At 39.0% G+C, this 21,644-nt stretch overlaps 1 protein-coding gene across 1 annotated transcript in view; it reads left to right on the forward strand.

Moving 5' to 3' along the window:
• The first annotated feature begins 1,019 nt into the window (after positions 1-1,019).
• The window catches only part of ARHGAP12 (Rho GTPase activating protein 12), a 74,310-nt gene continuing 53,685 nt past the window's right edge, over positions 1,020-21,644 (forward strand). Inside the window, 2 exon segments of the mRNA XM_042474612.1 lie at positions 1,020-1,112; positions 1,114-1,761. Coding sequence (XP_042330546.1) covers positions 1,095-1,112; positions 1,114-1,761 — 666 coding nt within the window. The 5' untranslated portion in view covers positions 1,020-1,094.

Genomic DNA, 21,644 nt, shown 5'->3' on the forward strand with positions numbered 1-21,644 from the left:
TGTGGGATCAATGACTGCTTGTGCATGTATTCACCTTGAAAAATGGTTGGGGAAAACATTCCTGTGGTCACTCCACAAGGCATCCTTGTTTTATGAACAGAAGACAGAAAGCAAAATAAACAAAATAATTCCTCCCCTCCCCCCCGATTTAATAATACCTGTGCTAAATAAATCCTCTGCGTAAGCAAGAGATTGTCTTGAGATAAAAAAAGACATGATCCACTTTGCTAAGTAACTGAAACAATAGGCTTAGCCTTTTGCTCTTTGCCTGTTGCTGACAAACATGCACATCCAGGAGAGTTGTTTAATTTATTATTTTAGACCTATAAAATGAAGAAAAATAGCAGCCCTATGTATGTCTTTGGCAGAAGATATATTAATTTCCTGGAATTACTATTCTCAAACAAAGTATATGCCGTAAGAGAAGATCCAGTAGTTCAGGAACATTTACTAAATGGTTAGGATGTTTCTTGTACTGGATGGTAATTAGTAATATGTTGTGTGTGTTTTTCCCATGGAAATGCATATTTATTATCTTTAATATCCTGCCAACTGAATGCAAATTCTTCTAATGCGTTTTACAGGTAGGATGAAAATTATAGTAAAAGCCTCAAAATGCAACAGTGAGGATGACGGTAGATTACAGGGATACACTACTGAGTTGTCATGTATTAAATATTTACAAATACTCAGTAAAATAATTTTGAAACCCTCCCCCTCATCAAATGTTTCAGTTCAGTTACTTTTGGTTACTGGGATAGACTTTGTTCTGTTTGTTAAATCTATGTCAAACATGCAAAATAAAGTTACTTTTGATTTTTGGGTAGTGGGAAAGCTTCCTATTCATAATTTTCTCTAAAACACACATCACTGATTATAATTGTGGGGACTGCTGCAAAAGATATAGGTGAATGATTTTGTTAATTTATTTGAAATCTGGGACGTTTCAACAAATATTTTCTAGTCAAAACTTTATTAGGTGATAACTTGGTAATATATGTGTTTCCCTTGCAGCTTGCTGAGATACAGGAGGAAGAAAAACCATAATGTGGCTAACTATTCACCTGGAAAGGTGAACATAATTTTAAAGAGAAATGGCTGACAAGAGTGGAAAAAATTCTTTCAGGTCCATTATACATTGAAGTGGAATATGACTATGAGTATGAAGCAAAAGACAAAAGGATTGTGATAAAACAAGGAGAGAGATATATCTTAGTGAAGAAGACTAATGATGACTGGTGGCAGGTGAAAAAGGATGAAAATTCCAAGCCTTTCTATGTGCCAGCACAGTATGTCAAAGAAGTAACCCGGAAAGCACTAATGCCACCTATTAAACAAACAAGTGTGCTACCAAATAGCTCCCTGAAACTTATGCATGGTTTGCAGAGGTCAACAGAAAATGTGAACAAGTCTTCAGAGCTTTCTAGTTTTGGAAAATCTTCTCCGGTACAAATGTCGGGACTAATCCGGGATGCCAATCAGAATCTGGGACCAAACAGTAGCCCAGGTCAGAATACTGGTCTGAGCCTGGACCTTGCACAGAATAATGAGAAATTTAATGAATTCCAGTTTCCTAAAGTTTCCAATCAGAACAAGACCTTCTCTGTGTCTCACTTCCCTTGTTCTGAATATATGGAAATAGAAAAGACTAGCTTCTTGCAAGAGCTATCCTGTGACTCTACTGGAGAAAGCTCAGAAAAAATCCACCAGGATTCAGAATCTGGAGATGAACTCAGCAGCAGTTCCACTGAACAAACACAGGTAAGATGAGATGCATTGCTGTATGTCTTCTTTCCCCTTACATGAGAAAATGGACTTTGAAATGGCATTCCAGTAATAACTTGCTATGTATACACATACTGTATATATTCATGTATAAGTCTGGAAATTTTAGTTAAAAAATTGACCTAAAAAAACTTAGATTGACTTACCTACGGGTCAGTGTAAATATTGTACTTTAACCCTTTGTCAAAAAACGAACCATCCACTTTTCTAAGTTCAATGGCAAAAGACAAGAACTTAGTCCATCCCAGGAGAACCTAAGAGAAACACTGTCCTTCTCTACTCTCTCGGTTGTGGAGTCACTTCTGTCCTTTTTGAATGGCTAAGTGGGAAAATAGCAGTGATAGTTCCCTCTTCATTCACCCAGCCTTTAGGGGAGCACAAATAGATATGCTTGCCAAAATGTTGTAAGGTCTTTGGCATTCTTTTCCTTTCTTTTTTCATCCTTTGCATCCTTTGTTACATGACCCTAAGTTTTATCCTTGACTTATCCATGAGTCATATCAAAATTTGTAATTTTGGCCACAAAACCTGCCCTCATTTTATACATGAGGCCGACATATAGTTGAGTATGTACGATAGTACTCACTGCTTAATTTATATATCAAATGTAAAGACCAATGAGGTAGAATTGTGTCACTTTGTCTGAGCCTTTTCTCCTAACATGGGTTATGAGAGTGAGTGTTGCTGTTTTTTGTTTTGATTTTCTTGTTTCTCTGTTTTTCCTACAATGGTTGTATTGATTTGCTGTTGGTCATAAATTTAAAAAAACCTACAACATTAATAAGTTACAATGTTACTGTTGGCTTGTAGTGATTTTGGATATATTTTCTTTGTAATATTTGGAGTTTGTAGTTGGCTTGTATTTTGCAATTATCTTCTGAGTTATAGTTTTAAGGACATTAACATTTCTTAAAAGTATGTAATGCTGGACAGACATATTTTCCTTGTATCTTAAAATTTCCAGTAAGTTTATTTTAAACTTTCAGAATTTTGAAATTGTCAATACAGAATGGATGGTATTGATACTGTGTAGAATTTCCTAATGGACAGTGTTGGGACACTTGGTAGATAGACCACTTGGGTTTTATTTTGTTCTTATTTCCAAGGGTGTAGCCACAGTGCACAATTAAAGCACTTTGACACCATGTTAACTGCCACGACTCTATCCTACAGACTCCTGGAATTTGTAGTTTAGTGAGGCACCAGAGCTTTCTGACTGACCAGGCTGAATACCTGGCAGTCATGGCAGTTAAAGTGGTGTCAAACTGCTTTAATTCTGTAGTGTTGTTACCCAAAGAAAGTTGTGGGAGGAACTGGAGGGGGAAGTCTGAATCAGCTATCAGCGTTACTTCAAACGTTGAGGAAGTGAGCTTTGCAAGAGGCTGATAACCTTAAGACCATTTGCACATGTGTATATTTGTAATAACTGAGGAGAATTCTAGGTTTGGGTGAATTAAGAGTGATTTATTAGAAAAATGCAGTCACACACAGATGATAGCAATTCATACAGACACAGCATTCAGAACTAGCCAAACATGAGGTTTGGAAAGTGGATAACCAAATTGGAGGAGTGTAAGGAGGGCAATATTTACGTGTCTGAAGAGTAGACTATGGAAAACAAGAATGGCTCAAAGTGGAGTCTGAAGGCAACATACATGGAACTCAGCCTGGGACAACTGTATGGGTACAGTGTGTGCAAAGACTAGGTTTGGTGCAATGAAACCTCCTTTGACTCTTGGTGCAAGAGGAAATGCAGAGGGCTTGGTGGAAGGAGGGAGCAATTAGTACACACCTTTAGATTTGATTGATTACCTGGATCATCCAGTTCACATGCCTCTGGTCTTTGTTCCTTTTCTCCTTGAAACCTGACCTAGTGTTCCTAAAGTTCATTTAGGATGCTAGCTCCAGATGTGAAATACAAAAATATGGGGACCAAATCAAGCGTGGAATATACAGGGTGTGCTAACAGTGTGGATATGCCCCAAGGTTTCTATAGTGATAGTTCATGACTACTTACATGCAGGAGTATCTTCTGATCTGTGATACAGATGCATGTAATGGACATGATCTGTTTTGTTTTCCCCCTTGATATTGATGTACCACAGCCCTTAGGTTTATTTAATTAATAAGGAGCTGCTTGATGAGATATATAGCAAATAACGATCCCTAAAATAAAGGATCATGTGAGAGATCTCAAATACTGGCTTCCTACAATTTCTTACTACTGAAATTACAACACAGCTGTGCATAGCTTTGGTATATGCATGTTCCAAGACCTGGGTTTTCTGATGTAATGGTGCAGCAGGTGTCACTTATATGAGAGAGTTGGTGGACAGGAGGATTGGGTGCTCTCCTGCTGATTTTCCCTTTAAATGCACCCCTGAAGTCTATCCCCCCTCCATTGTACTACTTTCGTCCTTGGAATTAGGCTTGTGAAAGAAAGAGCTACAAATGGACAAGATGGTTATTTGCATTGGAAGAGTAGATATGAGAAAGGTCAGGTACTTGTTCTGCAAATGTCCATATCCTTCATTATCCTGTTGATGTAGGCATGTAACTTAAAAAAGAGGAAGGAATGGGGAGGGGGAAAAAGGAAAATATGGCAGCACCTTTCAAACTAATTGATTTTTATTTTTGCACAAGCTTTCATGGTTATAAACACACTTCTTTGAATGCAGTACAGAATGAACTGGAACTCTTGTTTACCTTGTACAATTCTTCTTTTACATTAGAGCCTTTGTTGAAGATAAAACAGGTTTTAGCATCTTACATATTTGATGTTGTGACTCAAAAATAGGTTTTCTAATGTGTAGTTTTGTTCTTCTGTATTCAAGATGACATACTTTTCTGCTGTGGTGGGATATTTATAGTGTCCCTTTTTCTTTGCTAAATGCAGTAGGATATTAAAGAGCCTAAATAGTGATTCTATAGCCTATTATTCTCAGCAAAATGAATACAATTATTATGGGAAATAGTTTAAGATCAGGAAATTAAATCAAGCCAGAATGATACTGAGCCTCTTCCCTGAACAAAGCAAGAAACATTTTCTGAACGTCTCTTAGCTTGGAATAGAATCAACAGCAGAACAGAAGTTTATTTTACTAAGAAATAAATAAATAATGAAACTTGTTCCCCCTAGTTTAAAGAGGCCTAGAGATTTGGGCATCATCTAGATTCACTGGTACTAACCCAACACTTTCTATAAATCTTTCAGTAATGGCCATTGTTTGGTAGAAATCAGCTGTTCAGAAATTAAGGGCTTAGCAAGATGCTCTTATGGCTGTTTGCTGCCAGAACACAAAGTTCCAAGTTGAATATTCTTACCTTGAAACTGAACACTGTGCTTTTTTCTCACTGTGAACAGTACAGTAAATTTCAGGTTTTAATCCTCTTTTAGGTGGGTTTGAATTATATACTTTTCTAGCACACATGAAATGCCAGTTACATTATAAAGTAAAGTTAAAAAGAGCCCTCTCTCCAGTCCATCTGGAGAGGTCCAGGCCTCAGAGGGAGAGAAAGGCCAGCCAGCTCCATCAACCCTAGCCTAAAGTAAGAAGACAAGCTCTTCCTCCATGCCATCTGACATCATCTGGCATCAGGGGAGCGAAAGCAGGCCCGGCTCCATCAGGTAAGTAAGAAGAGCTGTCCCTCCAGTCCATCTGCCATGGCACAGGCCTCAGAGGGAGAGAAGAATTGCTGGACCTGGTCCCCTTCACCACTGCCATTCCCTTCTCCTTTTGTGTCATGTCTTTTTACATTATATGCTGCTCATGGCTGAAGAGCAGGGTATAAATACAGCAAATAAATAAATAAATATTCACAACAGAGTAAATCACATTTTTAAATTTTATCTTTTTATAGGGCCAGCTATGGCCAAGCATGGGCAGCATCCAGTAGTGGAATTCTGTATCCTGATATGTCTGTGAGAAACAGTACAGCCTAAAACCTGCACCAGATGTCTTGGAAGCCCTCTGAAATATTTCGTCCAGGTATTCATCCTGGTCAGCCAGAGAACTCTAGTACCTTGCTCTGATGCAAAACTGTAGCAATACTGAGAGAGAGGAGGAAAGTTCCAGTTCTCTTGACAGATAACTAAGATCATTGTGGAGATGGCACAAAGAGAAAATTGCTGTGAAGTTCTATTTCACTGTGCTAGAATTCCATTTATAGGTAAATAATATTACTGTAGTAATGTGGTGATATAAATATACTCTAGTGGTTAGGCATGGGACAAGATGGATGGGATGTTCTTTATAGGAGTGAGTGTTCGTTATAGGATTGATAGACAGACCCAGATCCTTCAATTTCAAAGCCCTAAACATTCTTTCAGTAGCATTCTGTTAATGGTGTGACAGTGTCAGGGGTCTTAGCCAAGGTTTCCAGCTCCCATTTGAACATTTACTGGCATGTTTCTATTTTGGTGTCTTTGCCCAAAAAACTTGAATGGGGTGATTGAAAATATTGCAGCAGTGTACATGACTAGTCATCTGTCCAAGCCAAATTTTAATTACAAGGGTTATTGTGCCTTTTAAAATTTTACTCACCTTATTTGCAAAAATATTTTATTTACATTAGCCAGTTGAAAACCCATAGGCACAGAGGTTGTCACAAAGAGTTTGTCAGCATAACTGACCAATGAAATAATGTTGTCAGAGTGGAAAACTTATAGCAAATTGAAAAAAATATAATCAGTATTCTGTCCCATAACCTTTCAAACCTGTAAATGCTTAATGACACAACACAACAGTTTCAGGAAAAGTAATGTTGCCATATTCAGTTTTAAAAAGTGATTGGATGTTTTCTTATCTTTTTATATACTGTGTGTTAACACTCATTCACTGTCTGTCATTCACTCTATCATATTAAGATGTAAGTTGGTTCAGTGGAACTCCCTTTATTGTGAAAGCTATAAACAATGGTGTCAGTCTGGAATTGATGTGTATGATCTGCCTTTATACCATTTGTGGTTTTATTGCTACAGCTTGGCAAAAATATTATTTTGGTCTCAATCTGTGAAGAGGATTTAAGGAGTTTTTGCTACACAGTTCATGTGAATTTTGGGAGTGTTTGCAGTGTTAGTGGCCTATGAGCATATAAATACCAGTTTACAACTTTTGAGAGCATTTTTCCTGAAGACATTCATTAACTTCCTTTTTAGTTCATATGAAGAAAGGAGGAGAAAGTATTGAGATTTCAGATTAAGTTAGACTAGTCTGGATTTGTGCGATGAGAGTGGTAAATCCCCACTTGATTTCGTGTGTTAGCTGTCACTATTCTAGAAAGGGCTGTAGATTTGATTGGTGTTTTCCAAAGTACAGAAAACCTTGGTAGAGTTGACACTTTTCCTTCCTGCCTTTATGCATTTCAGTAACATTCTGTTCTTGTGCAAATGCAGTGCTGGCTGCAAGGAATGATTTATGATTTGGAAATTAGTCTCAAGAATGGAAATTAGTCCCAAGAACAAGTACACCCCGATTTTCAGAATTACTGTCCTCCATTTCAAAGCCTTAATTGTTGTATTCTAGTAAACCTACCACCTTAACTCGGAACAACATGAACAACATGTTGATAAAATGCAGGCCTGTGATTAACATCTTCATTTTTTCTTCTCCTGTATAATTTTTAGTACCTTTGCCTGATGAAGAAGCCAGTGAAGCTTTGAAAGCTTGCAACATGTATTTTGTGTGTTTGGTCCAATAACTGTTTTGTGGATTTGGGATGTTATTGTACTGTTGTATGCTAGTTGTGTGTGGTGCTGCAACTAATGTTTTCCTATAATCTGGTCTGCCTAACTATGGTTTCATATAAAAGGTGAGACAAAGTATGTTTAACTTTGGGAAATAAAATGTTTGTGTTCTTAAGGCTTGGTCCACATTTGCAAGCTATCATTTACTAAACAATTATTATTATATTTGCCAAACTCCCAAGTCTGTGACCCGAATGCAGTTTTACCATAAAAACTCCCAGAATAAAGATAATGGCATGGTCTGGGTACCAACTGGCCTCTGGCATTGCTTTATTCTTTCATGTCCTTCACTGAGGGTTTGGTTATGATTCATTTTGGAAATAGTATAGTTAACCTTGCAGAGCCAGCATGGTGTAATGGTTTGAATGTTGCACTACGACTCTGGACACCAAGGTTTGAATCCTTGCTAGGTCATGTAAACCAACTGAGTGGCCTTGGGCAAGTCACACACTCTCAGCCTCAGAGGTAAAAATGACAACCCCTCTCTGAACAAACCTTGGCAAGAAAACCCCATAATATGGTCACCATAAGTGAGAAATGACTTGAAGGTACACAAAAACAGCAATAGTTAGTTAGCCTTTGGCAATTTACTCAAGGAGTATTTGACGTTTTGTCAGTCTTTGGCCTGTTACAGACGGGCATGAAAGTACGCGCGGAGCTTCTGCACCCGCCTAACCCTAGTGTGCGCTCTGCGCGCACAAAATGGCAGCGGCTGTTCCACACGGCCGCCGCCATGAGGACGTCATGACCACGCCGCCTCTATACGGGGCGGCGCGGATGTGATGTCCTCGCTCCGCGCCAGGGTGCATAATGCGCCCTTTCCGCGGAGCATGAAGGAGCTCCCTTTTGGAGCTCCTTCCTGGTTTGGTCCGCTGGGTACAACCTTCAAACGGCTGCGCCCAGCGGACCAAAGGAGAAAGGGGCCAAGTGGCCCTTTTCTCCTCCTCCCCGCCGCCGCGGGGTGTCCTTGGGGCTTGAAGCCCCAGGGACACCCCTTTTCAGGCTGCGGGGAAGGGGCCTTTTGCCGCTTCCCCGCAGCCCGAAAAGTGGCGGATTGGGGCCTCAGCGGTTGCCGCTCTGGATGCTGAGGCCCCGATACACCGGGGAAAGGGGCGGGTACAGCCCGCCCCAAAGAGGCGGTCTGTAACCCGCCTTTGAATATACAGAAGGGTATACCTAAACTTACATTTTATAACATCTCAATATCTTTAATTTTTCCACAAACTCTTCTTATGTGAGGATCTAATCCTTTCATGATCGCCTAATTTTTTTCTACTTAGGATGCCTTTGGAAATTGTTCCTATTTTTAAGTAAACCAAAATGATTTATGCTTCCCAAGCTACTGTAGGTTGATATTCAGCTTGTAGCCTTAAAAGCACACAAAATCTGTATTTTAGGACAAAATGTGTATTCTGTAGTATGTGTTTGTGGAAAATGCATTCAAATTTAAATAGATTTTTGTCTGATTAGAAAAAAAATTAGGTTGAATGGGAACCGGCTGTAACAGATTTGTTAATGAACACATGCAATACTGACACATATTAGAAATAGACTGATTTGTTCAGCCCTAATTTTGTAAGGTATTTACCTGTATTTCTGTAAGAGCTAACAATTTGCCATGCTAAAACATTGCTATTTCTCATATATAGAAAATTTACCATTAGTGTAAAACTGTGTTAATCATTATAAATATAGACACTGACTTATTTGCAAAAAACGTTCTGTCTTCCATACTCTTTCGTATTTGAGTATTGCATAAACTGTGAAGCACTGAAAGGGATTATCACTAGGAAGACTGTGTCTTGCTTTGATGAATTTTGTGTAGTAATGATTGTGCAAACAGATTCTTTCCTAGCTTTACTAGCTTACTTTAAGAATATACAGCGAGCCCTCCGTATCCACTGGTTTGGTTCCAGGACCCTCTGTGGATACAAAAAAAGTGGGTGTTTAAGTCTCATATTATTAAACGAATGTTGAAACTTCAGTGTATTGGCATTCATGTAGCTGCCATTTAATAATATGTGACATTGATTTGTGATAGGTGAAATTTGTGGAACTGGAGGGCCCACTGTACAGTTTTGTTCAAATACACAGCACTGTTCATATATTTTAAGAGAACATGATTGAAGGGTGACTGTTGTCTCAGAATAATTCCTGTTTTAAAATTTAATTTTAAATATTCTGAATATTCTCTTAAGTAACCCTTTCACAAGTTTCTAATAATGGCCGCCTTGCATCCCATGTATCTTTAACTTACTGCATCACTAAATAAAGTGGTGGACAGGGAGAATGAAAGCAGCACATGTACTCTTAAGTCCCGAGACACAATTAAGTTTATATTAGGTGGACCATAGAAATCCCTAGATGTACAAATAAACATTGACATTTTTTAAAAATGTTGTAACACATTTTGGTACTCTGTATGTATGTGTCATGAAGTTGCCTGTTGAGTTATGGTAACCTCATGCATTTCATGAGATTTTCTTAGGCAAGTAAAGAATACTGAGAGATGGATTTGCCAGTTACTTCCTCTGAAATATAGCCTACAGCACCTGGTATTCTTTGGCAGTCTCCCATCCAGGTACTAACCAGGGTTGACCCTGCTTAGCTTCTAAGATCAGATGAGATCTGGTGCCTTTAGGGTATTTAGGCATTACGAGTATTAACATTTGGCTGTCATGTTCAGCACTTGAATTTTGCATACCGTGTTAACCTTGAACTTTTTTAAAGTTGATTTTTGATGATAATCCATGGTGTTATTGCTCTTTCATAAAAGCTGGTGCTCATTCCCATATCATTTTGTATATACCGTATGTTATTTCCTATATATGAATATGGGTATGCTATTGTGTTCTGAGCCAGCAAGACTGCTAATTATGATCAAAACTGTAGATGCTGGCATATGGCATATGGAATGGAGATGAGGACGATTCTTTATCTTGTATCAAGTGGCAGATGGTAGTCCCTTTCTGTCACAAATAATAATATGGATACAAATGATGGCTTTGAAAGCCGAGAGATTCCATATCTCATTGTTCAGTCAATTTTTAAAACCATTTTTTTCACCTTTTTATTAAACTGGAATTGTTTGTCACTTTCTGATGGAGAGAAGTAAAGTTAGATAGTTATCCAAAGTTTAGGGGTTTATATTTATTAATAAAATGTTCATTATTTTGGACATTGTAGATAGAGAACATTTCAAAAGAGACATTTTGTTTGTGTAAAGTACAGTTTCCTTGTGGAGTCATACAGAATTTGTGTTAAGAAAAAGATGCATTGAACAACATGCCACCTCCACCCCATAAGCTCATTTGTATGTTTTTAAAATGAAATAATTTTGATGCAAAAATAGTTATGTGAAATATAAAGAATCAAGGTACTGTTTTATATTATTCTTCTGATGCAGTCTGTTACAGCATCATGTGATATATTGCAACAGTGTGAAGAATTAAGGCTCTCAACTCTTATGTAGGCTGTTATATGCTTATTAGCATTACTTGATTCTGTCTTACCTGTGTGCCAAAAGAAATGTTATTCATGAAAGCTGGGACAAATGTCTGCTTAGGAAGGCAGATGAAGTGTTAACTATTCCCTGAACTTAAGCTGCTGGAAAGGAGGAAGTAGACTAGCCTAATTTTTGCTGATAACAGATGTTTCATTGAGTCCAGTTAAAACCATTGCTTTCCTAGTGTATCTGTATTAATAAGGTAGGCTTCTCTGACTGTTTCCCAAGTGTATTCCCAAATTCCTCTGAGAGCTTTTGTGGCTGAAGAGTGGGGTACAAACACTATAAATAAATAAATAATACTTTTTTTTATAGTTGATATTGTTGAATTGACCAAAAAAGGTTACTATAGCCAAGACAGTTCAATTTGTAAAGCTTTCCAAAGAAGATGATCCTGAGATGGGTTTTCTTTTACTTGAGTACAATGCAGTGTCTTCACCCAAGGTCAGTTTTACTGTGTGTAGTTAATATTGTATCCAGCCTTTTGTTGTTGTTGAAATAGCTTAGAATGGCATGTGTGGAGCTATAAATTAGCCTCAAACAACTAAACAGTGCTGCACAGAGTGGTAATTCATGGACTGGTCCACCGTAGGTTTCCAGAAAGAAACAGATAGGGTACTTCTCCCTAGCACATCAAAAGAAAAACATTGCCAATACCCCACATCAGATAGCAATTGAAGCAGAGTGTTTTGTTGTTGTTGTTGTTGTTTTGTGCTTTCTTGTCGTTACCGACTTAGGTAAACCTATTATGGGGTTTTCTGTGGCTGAGAGTATGTGACTCATACAAGGCCATCCAGTGCATTTCCATGTGTCAATGCGGATTTGAACCCGAATGCAGATTTGAACCCTGATTTCCAGAGTTGTAGTCCTATGCTCAAACTACCACACCATGCACAATAGATAGAATAGACAGATTGAGTCTCCCTTATCCAGAATTTCATAATCTGAGATACTCCAAAATCTAAAACTTTTTCATGGATGGCTGAGAAAGTGACACCTTTGCTTTCAGATGTTTCAGTATTCATAAACTTTCTTATATGCACAAAAATATTAAAAATACTGTATAAAATATTTTTAATTTTAGTCTAGGTGTATTTGAAACATAAATGAATTTTGTGTTTAGACTTGGGTCCCATCTCCAAGATATCTTATTAAGTAGATATATGTGAATACAGGTTTTCCAAAGTTCTGATCTCAGTCATTTCAGATAAGGGAGAGCCGACCTGTACTATAAACTTAAAGCATATTTAACACCATATGTTGAATAGAATATCATCGCTATTAAAGTTAGTTCAATACAAGAAGTCTATAAAAATAATGTGCATTGGGTGACTTCATATGATTCATATGGCTATGAGGTTAAGGCAAGAGGTACAAGCGAAATTGCTGATACCCACATGTTATGTTGTTATGTCTAATCAGGCTCAGGCTTTTCATATCTTTAACACACTAAGCAAGGTAACCTTTCTCCATTTAAGTGTTTTCAAAATGTTATACTAGCAGCCAGCTGATTTTTATGTAAGAGTCCAAGGAGCAGACTTCTTGAACTTTGGCTCTTATATGAGTATTAATTACGGTTGTCTCAGTGTTCCTCTTCCAGTAAAATAGATTCTTGCTGCACTGTTGGGTATATATCCATATTCTCCATGCGCTTTCTTTAGCAAGCATTTATCTTGTTTATTCATGGGATGTTTTGACTCAACAAAAGTGTATTGTTGAAAAAAGAAGCTGTAGCAATGCTAGAAATGCAAGCCATTCAAGTAAGTCTGCTGACTAAGTTTTCCTGTTTAAACTTCCTGTTGTGGTTGAGCATGTTGGCAGTTTGGTGGCTTTTGTATGCTTGCTTATATACATTTAAATACGTGAATTACATACCAATCATTTCTATGTTCTATTTGTCCATGAAAAGCAGCACTTTATTTTGTAGAGAAGAAATAAACAGTGTTTTGCTATTTAAAAAATGGCAACAAGTGGAGCTATAGATATTAGATACTTGACATAGTGACACAATTGTACTAAACTTATGAGGAACTTGTTTGTGTGCAGGACAGTGTGTGAAACTCTTTCAAGTATTTCTGTGTTACTTTGTAGTTCTGCTTTTTGATGCCCTTTCTACCCTTAACTTTTAATATTTTACTATTGTAACACCTGTAGTATGGTTAAAAATGACATTTTAGAATTGAAACGTTGCTTGATCATTATGTATTAATTATGATGTTCCATTCTTTTTGGTATCTCCATTTCTTGTACATTCTTCTATTTTTTCCCAAGATCAGTTTGAGTTTGTGTCCAGTGTAGTTGGTCCTTACAAAATCTTTTAATTAATTATGGTTAACGCAATATCTAAATGCTGATGAGGCATCTTCATTTTTTGTTCCTTGACAAGAATTTCTGTAATAAAATCTAACAGAAGATTTTTTCCAGCCTTCATGTAGTTTCTCAGTTTTTTCAATATTATAGAAGTGTATTTTCATCTGTAATGTTTATAAAAAGAAAAAAAGTCAGTATTATAAGCCACTTACCAGTTTCTCAATTTGTAATGCTGAAGTGGCTGGCAATGTTGTCTATTAAAAAGTAACACATAGTTTGGGAATAAATAACCTCAGAAATGAAAAACTCAAAAAGGAAAAAAAAAAGTCAAGTTAGTAGCCAGAAGTTAGGCCAACAGAAACATTCAGAATAAGAACAGCTGTAGGTTAGTGGAATGGAAAGATAATTCTTCTGTTGCTGTGCCTTGGCATAGTTAAATATCCTAAAAGTACCATATCCCATCTGATGTTGGAAGCAAGGGAGACTGCCAATGAATACCAGGCGCTATAGGCTATATTTCAGAGAAAGGAATGGGCAAAACCACCTCTGAGCATTTCTTGCCTAAGAAAACCCTGTGAAAAATTCATGGGATTGCATTAGTCAACAAGCAACCTGAAGGCACATGCTCACACAGTCAGGATGAAGAAATAATCATAATCTTCTATCGCCCTCGCCTAACAAATTTTCTGCGTTTCCTCCTGCTTCTTTGGATGAACTCTCTACATTTCTGAACTCTTGCAAACCTGCAACTTGTTCTCTTGACCCAATTCCTACTCATCTTCTAATCTCTATAGCTCCTTCTTTTCTGCCCTCGCTTCTCCATATCTTCAATCTCTCTCTCTCTACAGGCTCCTTCCCGTCGGACTTCAAACATGCTCTCATTTCCCCTATTCTGAAAAAACCTTCTCTTGACCCCTCCTCTTTGTCTAGCTATCATCCGATTTCTCTTCTTCCCTTTCTTTCTAAGGTTTTGGAACGGGTTGTTTATTCTCGCTGTCTTGAGTTTCTTGAAGCCAACTCCATTCTCGATCCCTTTCAGTCTGGCTTCCGCCCACGGCATTCTACAGAGACAGCCCTCACCAAGATCTCAAATGATCTTTTACTGGCCAAGGCAAATGGCCTTTACTCTGTTGTCATCCTTCTTAATCTGTCTGCAGCTTTTGACACTGTTGATCACTCTCTTCTAGTTAATATACTTTCTGACCTTGGGTTCTCAGACTCTGTTCTCGACTGGTTTCGATTTTATTTGTCTGGCAGATCTTTTGCAGTGGTTGCTGGCGGTCAAACTTCTTCTCCTGTTCCCTTATCTGTTGGAGTTCTCCAGGGCTCTGTTCTGGGTCCCCTTCTGTTTTCTCTCTACACACTGTCCTTAGGTAAACTCATTAGCTCTTTTGGTTTTTCCTACCATCTGTATGCCGATGACACTCAGTTGGATCTTTCCGCCCCCGACCTTTCTCCAAGGCTTGAACAGCAAGTTTCATCATGTCTCACAGCTGTCTCGCAGTGGATGCGCCATCGGCGTTTGAAGCTCAATATGTCCAAGACGGAGCTTCTTGTCTTTCCTCCTAAGCCCACCCTTCAACACTCCTTTTCTGTCTCTGTGGACGACATTTGTATTCAACCAGTCCAGCAAGCCCGCAGTCTTGGTTTCATCTTTGATTCTTCTCTGTCGTGTATCCCTCAGATCCAGACCACAGCCAAGGCTTGTAGATTCTTTTTGTATTGCTAAAATCCGACCATATCTCTCCGCCTCTACTGCCAAGATCCTGGTCCATGCCCTAGTGGTCTCAAGACTGGTAGTCAAGGTCTGCTGTCCCAGCCCAGGATTTCCTCTGCCCCATCTCAGATTCACCCCTTTTCACTTGCTGCCCCTCACTCCTGGAACCTTCTTCCCCCGCGAGCAAGAGCCATCACTTCTTTAACCAGCTTCAAAACGGAATTGAAGACCATCCTGTTCAGAGAAGCGTTCCCAGACATTGCATGATTGTCACTCGCTATCTGATGTTCTTTTGATGCCTGTTTTATCGAACCATTTCCTGTATTGCTATGTACTTTATATGTATTAGCCTACTAGCCCCACCACCTTTCCCTTCTCCTTTTATGTCATGTCTTTTTAGATTGTAAGCCTGAGTGCAGGGAACCGTCTAATTAAAAAGATTGTTTGTACAGTGCTGTGTAAATTTACAGTGCTTTATAAATAAAGGTTAATAATAATAGTAATAATAATAATATACCCACTGCTTCTCGAATGCCACTTTTAAAAATACTTTTTCAGAAGGATTTTCTTGAATGTTTGTGCTGTGGTAGCCAAGTATTTATTGATTATAGTTTTACCATAAGATGCAAAGACCTAGAAAACATACTTGGATCTAGTACAGAGTTATTTATTTTATTGCTTCCATCTGACCATTACTTTTTTCCAAACACCAAAATGGAACATTAAGAATGGGCACAGAAGATGGATTTTAGAAGTAGCCTTAGTGGCCAAGCACATTATTCTGTAGAGTTGGAAATCCTAGTATAACTGCACATAGAATACTGGAGAGACAAACTTGTAGAGCTCACCATATAGGCGAGATGGGTGGACAAACTATTTCATTATATTGTCCCCTTTTTTTTGGAGCGTTTTGAAGGTTGATCTAATACACATAAGTGCCCCAAATCCTATTTACCTTCTCTCAATTTTCTTATCCCATACTGCATTATTTCACCTACAGTGTAATTATCTAGTATTTCTGCTTGTATCTGTTGTGCAGGTATCTTGTCTATGAATATATATGGTATAAGCACATGTGAGATACATGTTGCAGAAATGACCATTTGTGGGATAATTGTGAGGGGTGGAGAAAAGGAATATCAGGGAAGATCTAATTATTCCTTCCATCTGCCTCCAGACTTGTGTTTGTAACAGCTTCCTTCAGGTCGTGTTAAGATACGTGTAGTCAGGGATTCACTGAGAATGTTGAATGAAGGTGAACGTGGAAGAAGACAAACTGTAACAAGTATTCTTAGTGATAGGTCGTATAACACTTTGATCTGTTTTCAGTCACAAATTCACAAAGAAAAAACATATCACCGGTTAAAAATGGCTTTGTTAGTCTCTCTCTCTCTCTCTGTGTTGTGTGCCTTCAAGTCATTTCCTACTGATGGCAGCAACTCTTAAAGTTTTCTTGGCAAGATTTGTTCATAGGAGATTTGTCGTTGCTTTCCCCAGAGACTGAGAGCATGTGACTTGTCCAAGATCGCCCAGTGGGTTTCATGGCCAAGCTGGGAATCATACCCTGGTCTCCAGAGTCATAGTCCAACACTCACAAAAGGCTGTTATAAAGAAACCCAGTAGCACATACAAGACTAAGGGCTAGAACAGATCGGCATAAAAAGCTGGCTTCCAACTGGCTTCAGGGCGTGGTGTACAAACGGTGCATGCCCCCAAGATGACTGGAAGCCGGCTTCATGCCACCTGGCTGTCCCACACCTGGAACAGCTTTTGGCACTCCGGCAGCACAGTATTTAGACACAGCACACTGTTGGAGCTCCTTAAAGCTGGCTTCTAGCTGCGGCATGGCCAAAAAGCCAGCTTTTTGCTAGTGCAAAAAGGAGTGGCTGTTTGCTGCTTCTTTTTTCAGCAGGCAAAAATATGGGTTGGGGCTGCAGCGCGTGGTTGCTGGGGCCCCAATCTGGGTTGTGTCAGGGATGGTGTCAAGCCGCCCCTTTGGGGTAATGTGTTTCACCCCTAACTAGTAAAAGGAAATGTCTAGTCCCCAATCTAGGTGGTGTCAGGGATGGCGTCAAGGCGCCCCTTTGGGGTAATGTGTTTCGCCCCTAACTAGGAAAAGGACTGTAGTCCACCTTATCAAATACAACCTGCATGTCGGACTGTAGTCCACAACGATTTAAGCTAGAAATGTTTTCCCCCTAGAATAGATAGTCTCAAAGGTGCTATTGGATGTCTTTATGCCATATATAATTATGCAGCTGGGTCAAATCTATTTCTTACAGCTTTAATATCCTTAACATAGTTAGAAAGTTTTGAATGCTTTGTACTGTTTACTTGGTAGTGTTAACAGCGAACTGAATGTTTATGCAGCAAAAAAAAAATGTGTACAACTTTATTTTAGTTTTGATGTGAGGATGGAAAGGTCTTGTTAATGCTGCAGGAATTCTTTTTGGAGAGAGAAAACCAATTTAAGCTTGCTATTATATTTTGTTTGTGCTGTTGGGCGTGGGCATGCAGAGAGATTATTGTAACTGTAAAGCTGTGCCTGATAGAAATGAAATGCATGCCCTTGTAATCAGACACAGATCAATTAGATAAATCTACTCTATATATGTTAAAGGACATTTGAAGGAGAACCTATGTTAAATGGAGTAAGATAAACAATTTTTTTAGAGTAGGCAGTAGAGTAAGATTTAAATATTAAGTCTAGTTGATAGGATTTGTTTTATCTTTTTGAAATATTTTAGTAACTGTTTCTGTTTTAAACCACAGCACAGCTTGATTGAAAAGGAATCTTAATACAAATGCACATAAGTTATTGTGTTTCTCCAAAATCTTTATATTTATTAAAATGGTATTTCATTGACCTTTACTATTAAGTAATCTGCATTTGATAACAGTGCACAGGGTTCCTACAGTCTTTATTCTGAATGTGAATGACTAGCAAATCTTGCCTAGATAGTAGGATGCAGCTAATGGCTCCATGAGCTACCAACTTGTACATTATTAGGATCAACACTGATGGTGCCTGGATGATTTTAACATATCTGTTTTGTGTTCCGATTACCTTCCCTTTGCTGTCAGTCAGTCACTTTATGTATGCCCCACCTTCCCCCAAGATAGGGACTGGTGGTGGCTTACAAGACTGAACAAGCAAATAAAATCATACCTAGTTAAAAGCAAAAATTAAGATTTACATTCAACCCTCCATATTTATAATTTTTTTCATCCACAAATTCAAACATCCACGGTTTGAAAATATTTTTAAAATGCATAAATTCCAAAAACCAGCCTTCATTTTGAAATTTTATATAAGAGACACCATTTTATTATGACACTGTATTTAATGGCACTTGAGCATCCACAGATTTTGTTATCCATGGGGGTCCTGGAAGCAAGCCCCACCGGATACCAAGGATCCACTGTATATTGGGTTAAACTACTCTGCTCTGTAAATACCCATCTTTACTACTGAGCACTTAGGCTTGGTGTAGGCTATGTAAAGTTGGAGTGCCCATTGAGTTGTGTGTTTTTCAGATTCCCTCTTCCCTGTTAACTTTGCACCAGTACTTGAACCATAATTAATGCTGTTGTCTCTTAACTATGATTAATGCAGATTCAAATTCATAGTAAAATGGAGGTTGGGATGAATATCTGAGAGAGAAGCACAGAGGTCCACAGGTTGTTTTCATGTTACAGATAGGAAAGTTCATTTTCCCATAAAGGTACAGAGAGGGACAATCAGAAATGAATTGATTTCATCTTTAAACAGAGTACTGTGCTGCGTTGTGCACATGGACAGTTTGACAGCATTTTGTGTCATGGTCATATGTACAGTAAATACTCTGTAATATGTAGATCCATACATTCTGGTTTGGCTTAGTAGCCAGCTGTTGCTTGCCCCCTTAATTTCTAGACATTCTGAGAAGTTGCAGAGAAGACTGTGCTTTGTATTTCGTTCTGGTAGGCAGAAATAGTGACTGTGCTAGCCTGACTGCCAAGCTCAGCTCTGTGATATCAGGAATGTCATCTCCTACTCCCAGTTGGGGAGCAGGGACTTTTTCCCTGCAAAGTGAAGAGTGGATTTGTGCAGACTTCTAATGTTTCTGTTTAAATGTTTCTTTTTGGTTTTTACAGTGGACTCAACAACTATGTAGTATTCTGGCCATATGGTTGCAGGCTTTTAGATGCAGTACTATAACAGGGTTTCTCAGCCAGGATTCCCTGGAACTTTGGGGTTCAACAAGAGGTTGATAGGGGAGAGAATGTGATTGGAAAAAAACCCAAAACTTTATTTTAGCTAGAGATAAAATGATTTTTATGCAGGGGTTCCCTGGCACCTGAAAAGTACTTCCAGGGTTCCTCTGGCAAAAAGATTAAGAAAGGGTGTACTAAGGAACAGAGTGGGATGAATGTACCATGGTAATTCTGTGCATTTAAAGAATACTTTAGTATGGGCATGACCAGTCCTAAGTGAAGTGATGTGATTTCATTTGGCAAAGTGTGTAATTAACACATAATCTGTGTGTGGGTTGCTTTTGATTCACTTTTATTTAAGGAGTATCTGAATTACAAAACAGAAATTTAGTTTTAAAGGCATTACTTAGATTTTTTCTTTGTTGTTAACTGTTCTCAAATTGACTTCAATTCATGGCGATCCCGTGGGTGAGACCTCTCCAAGACCCCCTGTCCTTAAACCACTCTGCTCAGGTCCTTGAGGCCCAGGCCTGTGTCCTTCCTGATTGAGTCAAACCATCTGGCATGTGGTCTTCCTCTCTTTCTACTGCCTTCCATTTTTCTTAGCATCATTGTCTTTCCTAATGATTCATTTCTTGTCATGATATAGCCAAAGTATGGCCATTGATTTGTCCCGGATTTGATACAGCAGCTGCAAAAAGAACCGCTTGAAAAGTGGTGTTAGGATAACCTGGGGTCAACCACTGCTGATTTGGGTTTTCGCTAGAGAAATCGATCAAAGTAGGATTGGACACGAATTCAAATGGGAATGATGTCCCTATAATCCGATTCTTGATTTGCTTTATAGTCCAGTGGGAATGCGGCCGTAGTCTTCATCTGATTTCTTGACTGCAGTCTCCATTCTGATCAGTATTTGAATGAAAGTCTTTGACTATTTCATTTTTCTCATTATCTAGAATGAATTCTTCTAGATTTTCTGTGGTCGTTTTTTTTTAATGTTCAACATTAAGTCTGCCTTGGCACTTTCTTTAGTAATTGCTCCAGTTCCTTGTTGGTTTCCGCTAGATGTATTGAGTTGTCTGCCTCTTAGGTTGTCAGTGTTGCTTCCTCCTATCTTCTGTCTTCCTGCCTCTGACTCTAAGCCAGTGCTTCCCAACCTGTGGGTCGGGACCCCTTTGGGGGTTGCAAGACCCTTTCACAGGGGTCGCCTAGGACCAGCAGTGAGGCAGTGTGTGTGTGTGTGTGGGGGGGGGGGGGAGCCTAGAGCTGCCTCTCCAGAAACCTCTCAGGGCTGAGAGGGAGGCAGAAGGAGCTCTTCAAGGCGAGGAGGAGGAGGAGGAGGCGTTGCCTGGGAGCAGAACCTCTTGCCAGCCATTTGGCCCTTTGGGGCGTGCGGTGGAAGGGAGGAGGCTGCGATGATGAGGAAAAGCAAGGGCTCCTCCGGATGAATGAATCCAGTCCCTAGCCTTTATATCTCTCTCACACCCTGCAGGAATAATAACCCACTTTGAGACTGCTTTAGCTCAATGCTAGGGAATCCTGGGAATGCTAGTGTTTGGGAGACATTGAGACTTCTCTGTCAGAGATGGCTCTGAGGCCACAATAGACTACAATTCCCAGGATTCCCCAGCACTGAGCAGTCTCAAACTGGACCATTTCCTCAGTGTGGATGCACCTGGTGAGGCATTCTGGGCACTGCAGTTCAACTACGTTTGGAGGGTTATGGAACTCCTTGTCAGAGATAGCTCTTGGGCCACAGTGTACTACAATTCCCAGCATTCCCCAGCACTAACCCAGGACATTTAAATCATTCTCAAACTGGATTATTCCCTCAGTGTGGAACTCTGGGCATTTCAGTCCAGCTATGTTTTATTTCTGCAGTGTATTCTGGACCAGAGACAAGGTGATCAGACATCCTCCTCCTTTTCCAGGATATGTCCTCTTCTGTCAAATTTCAAAATGTCCTCCATTTGGATCATGGCTAAGAAGCATGGATTTATAATTACATGGGTGTTTTTAGCTTTTATTTTTGGTCATGTCCTACATTTTTTGCTTGAGTGCCCTACATTTTGGGGTGAGGGCATTGGTCATGGTCACCTTGGTCAGAGAGCTTTACAGGGGTTTAACTGCCACTGAGTCTCGCAAGACTTTTTTTTAACAACTTGTACCCACTAACTCCATTTCATGTGTCTAATATAGACAAAACAAGGCAAATTTTAATTAATTGATTGATTAATATCCCATCTTTCTCCCAGTACAGAAACCAAGGCAACGTACAACTTCAAAAACATGATACAATTCTTTAAAATCCTGTTAATACAAAAGTTAAAAAACAACTAAACCAACTTTAATTTAAAAGAGGTCTATCATATATTGTAGTGCAG

The sequence above is a fragment of the Sceloporus undulatus genome, chromosome 6 (assembly GCF_019175285.1).
Source record: "Sceloporus undulatus isolate JIND9_A2432 ecotype Alabama chromosome 6, SceUnd_v1.1, whole genome shotgun sequence".
Taxonomy (NCBI): domain Eukaryota; kingdom Metazoa; phylum Chordata; class Lepidosauria; order Squamata; family Phrynosomatidae; genus Sceloporus; species Sceloporus undulatus.